At 44.7% G+C, this 1,176-nt stretch overlaps 1 protein-coding gene across 1 annotated transcript; it reads right to left on the reverse strand.

The window, feature by feature from the left end:
- Positions 1-292: 292 nt before the first annotated feature.
- Positions 293-775, reverse strand: LOC114174517 (uncharacterized mitochondrial protein AtMg00860-like). The gene has a single exon (XM_028059353.1). It carries the CDS (start codon positions 773-775, stop codon positions 293-295), a length of 483 nt encoding a protein of 160 aa, XP_027915154.1.
- Between the last annotated feature and the right edge of the window lie 401 nt (positions 776-1,176).

The following is a 1,176-nucleotide window of genomic DNA, read 5'->3' on the forward strand; positions in this document are numbered from 1 at the left end:
TGGGTGGTAAAGCAATTTAAAGTCGTAGTCTTTCAAGTACTCCATCCACCTGCGCTGTCTCATATTTAGCTCCTTCTAGTCAAACAAGTATTTCAGACTTTTGTGATCACTGAAAACTTGGAACTGAGACCCGTACAGGTAGTGTCTCCAAGACTTAAGAGCAAATACAATAGCTGCTAGCTCCAAGTCGTGAGTCGGGTAATTTTTTTCGTGTACTTTCAACTGACAAGAAGCATATGCGACCGGTCTCTTGTCTTGCATCAACACACACCCCAGCCCCTGATAAGACGCATCACAAACACCTCTTCATGTTCTCAAAACACTCCTCACACTTTCCAGTCCAAGAGAAGGGCTGATCTTTTCTTGTGAGTTGTGTCAATGGATTCACTTTCTTTGAGAACCCTTCCACAAACCTCCTGTAATATCCTGCCAGACCTGGGAAACTCCTCACCTCGGTCACCGTCTTAGGCCTCTCCCACTTAAGGACCGTCTCGATCTTAGCCGGATCCAACGCAATGCCTTTGGCCGATATGACATGCCCAAGAAATTGTACCTCGTCCAGCCAAAACTCGCACTTGGACAACTTCCCATACAACTGATGATCTCTGAGTATCTTCAATACAACCCTCAAATGATCAGCATGCTCTTCTCTAGTCTTTGAGTAAATAAGTATGTCATCTATGAAGACGACAACAAACTTATCTAACCAAGGTCGAAAGATTCTATTCATGTAATCCATGAATATGGCCGGTGCATTCGTTACTCCGAATGGCATCACTACATATTCGTAGTGGCATACCTCGACCTGAAAGCCGTCTTTTGTACATCTTCCGGCTTCACCAAAATCTGATGATACCCGGATCGCAGGTCTATCTTAGAGAATATTCCTGCCCCCTTCAACTGATCTAGTAGATCGTCAATCCTCGGTAGCGGATACTTATTCTTGATTGTTAATTTGTTTAGCTGCCGGTAATCAACGCAAAGTCTTGAGCTCCCATCCTTCTTCTTCACTAGTAATATCGGAGCTCCCCACGGCGACGCACTAGGCCGAATAAATTTCTTCTTAAGTAGATCCTCTATTTGCTTCTTGAGTTCTGTCAATTCGGCAGGTGCCATTCTGTACGGCGTCATGGATACCGGACCTGCACCAGGAACTAAGTCGATAGCGAAATCTAT

Source organism: Vigna unguiculata, chromosome 2 (genome assembly GCF_004118075.2).
Source record: "Vigna unguiculata cultivar IT97K-499-35 chromosome 2, ASM411807v1, whole genome shotgun sequence".
NCBI classification, from domain to species: domain Eukaryota; kingdom Viridiplantae; phylum Streptophyta; class Magnoliopsida; order Fabales; family Fabaceae; genus Vigna; species Vigna unguiculata.

Bases quoted from the DNA above. Each gene is read 5' to 3' on its own strand.
- LOC114174517 (XM_028059353.1), bottom strand. From the start codon at position 775: ATGCCATTCGGAGTAACGAATGCACCGGCCATATTCATGGATTACATG.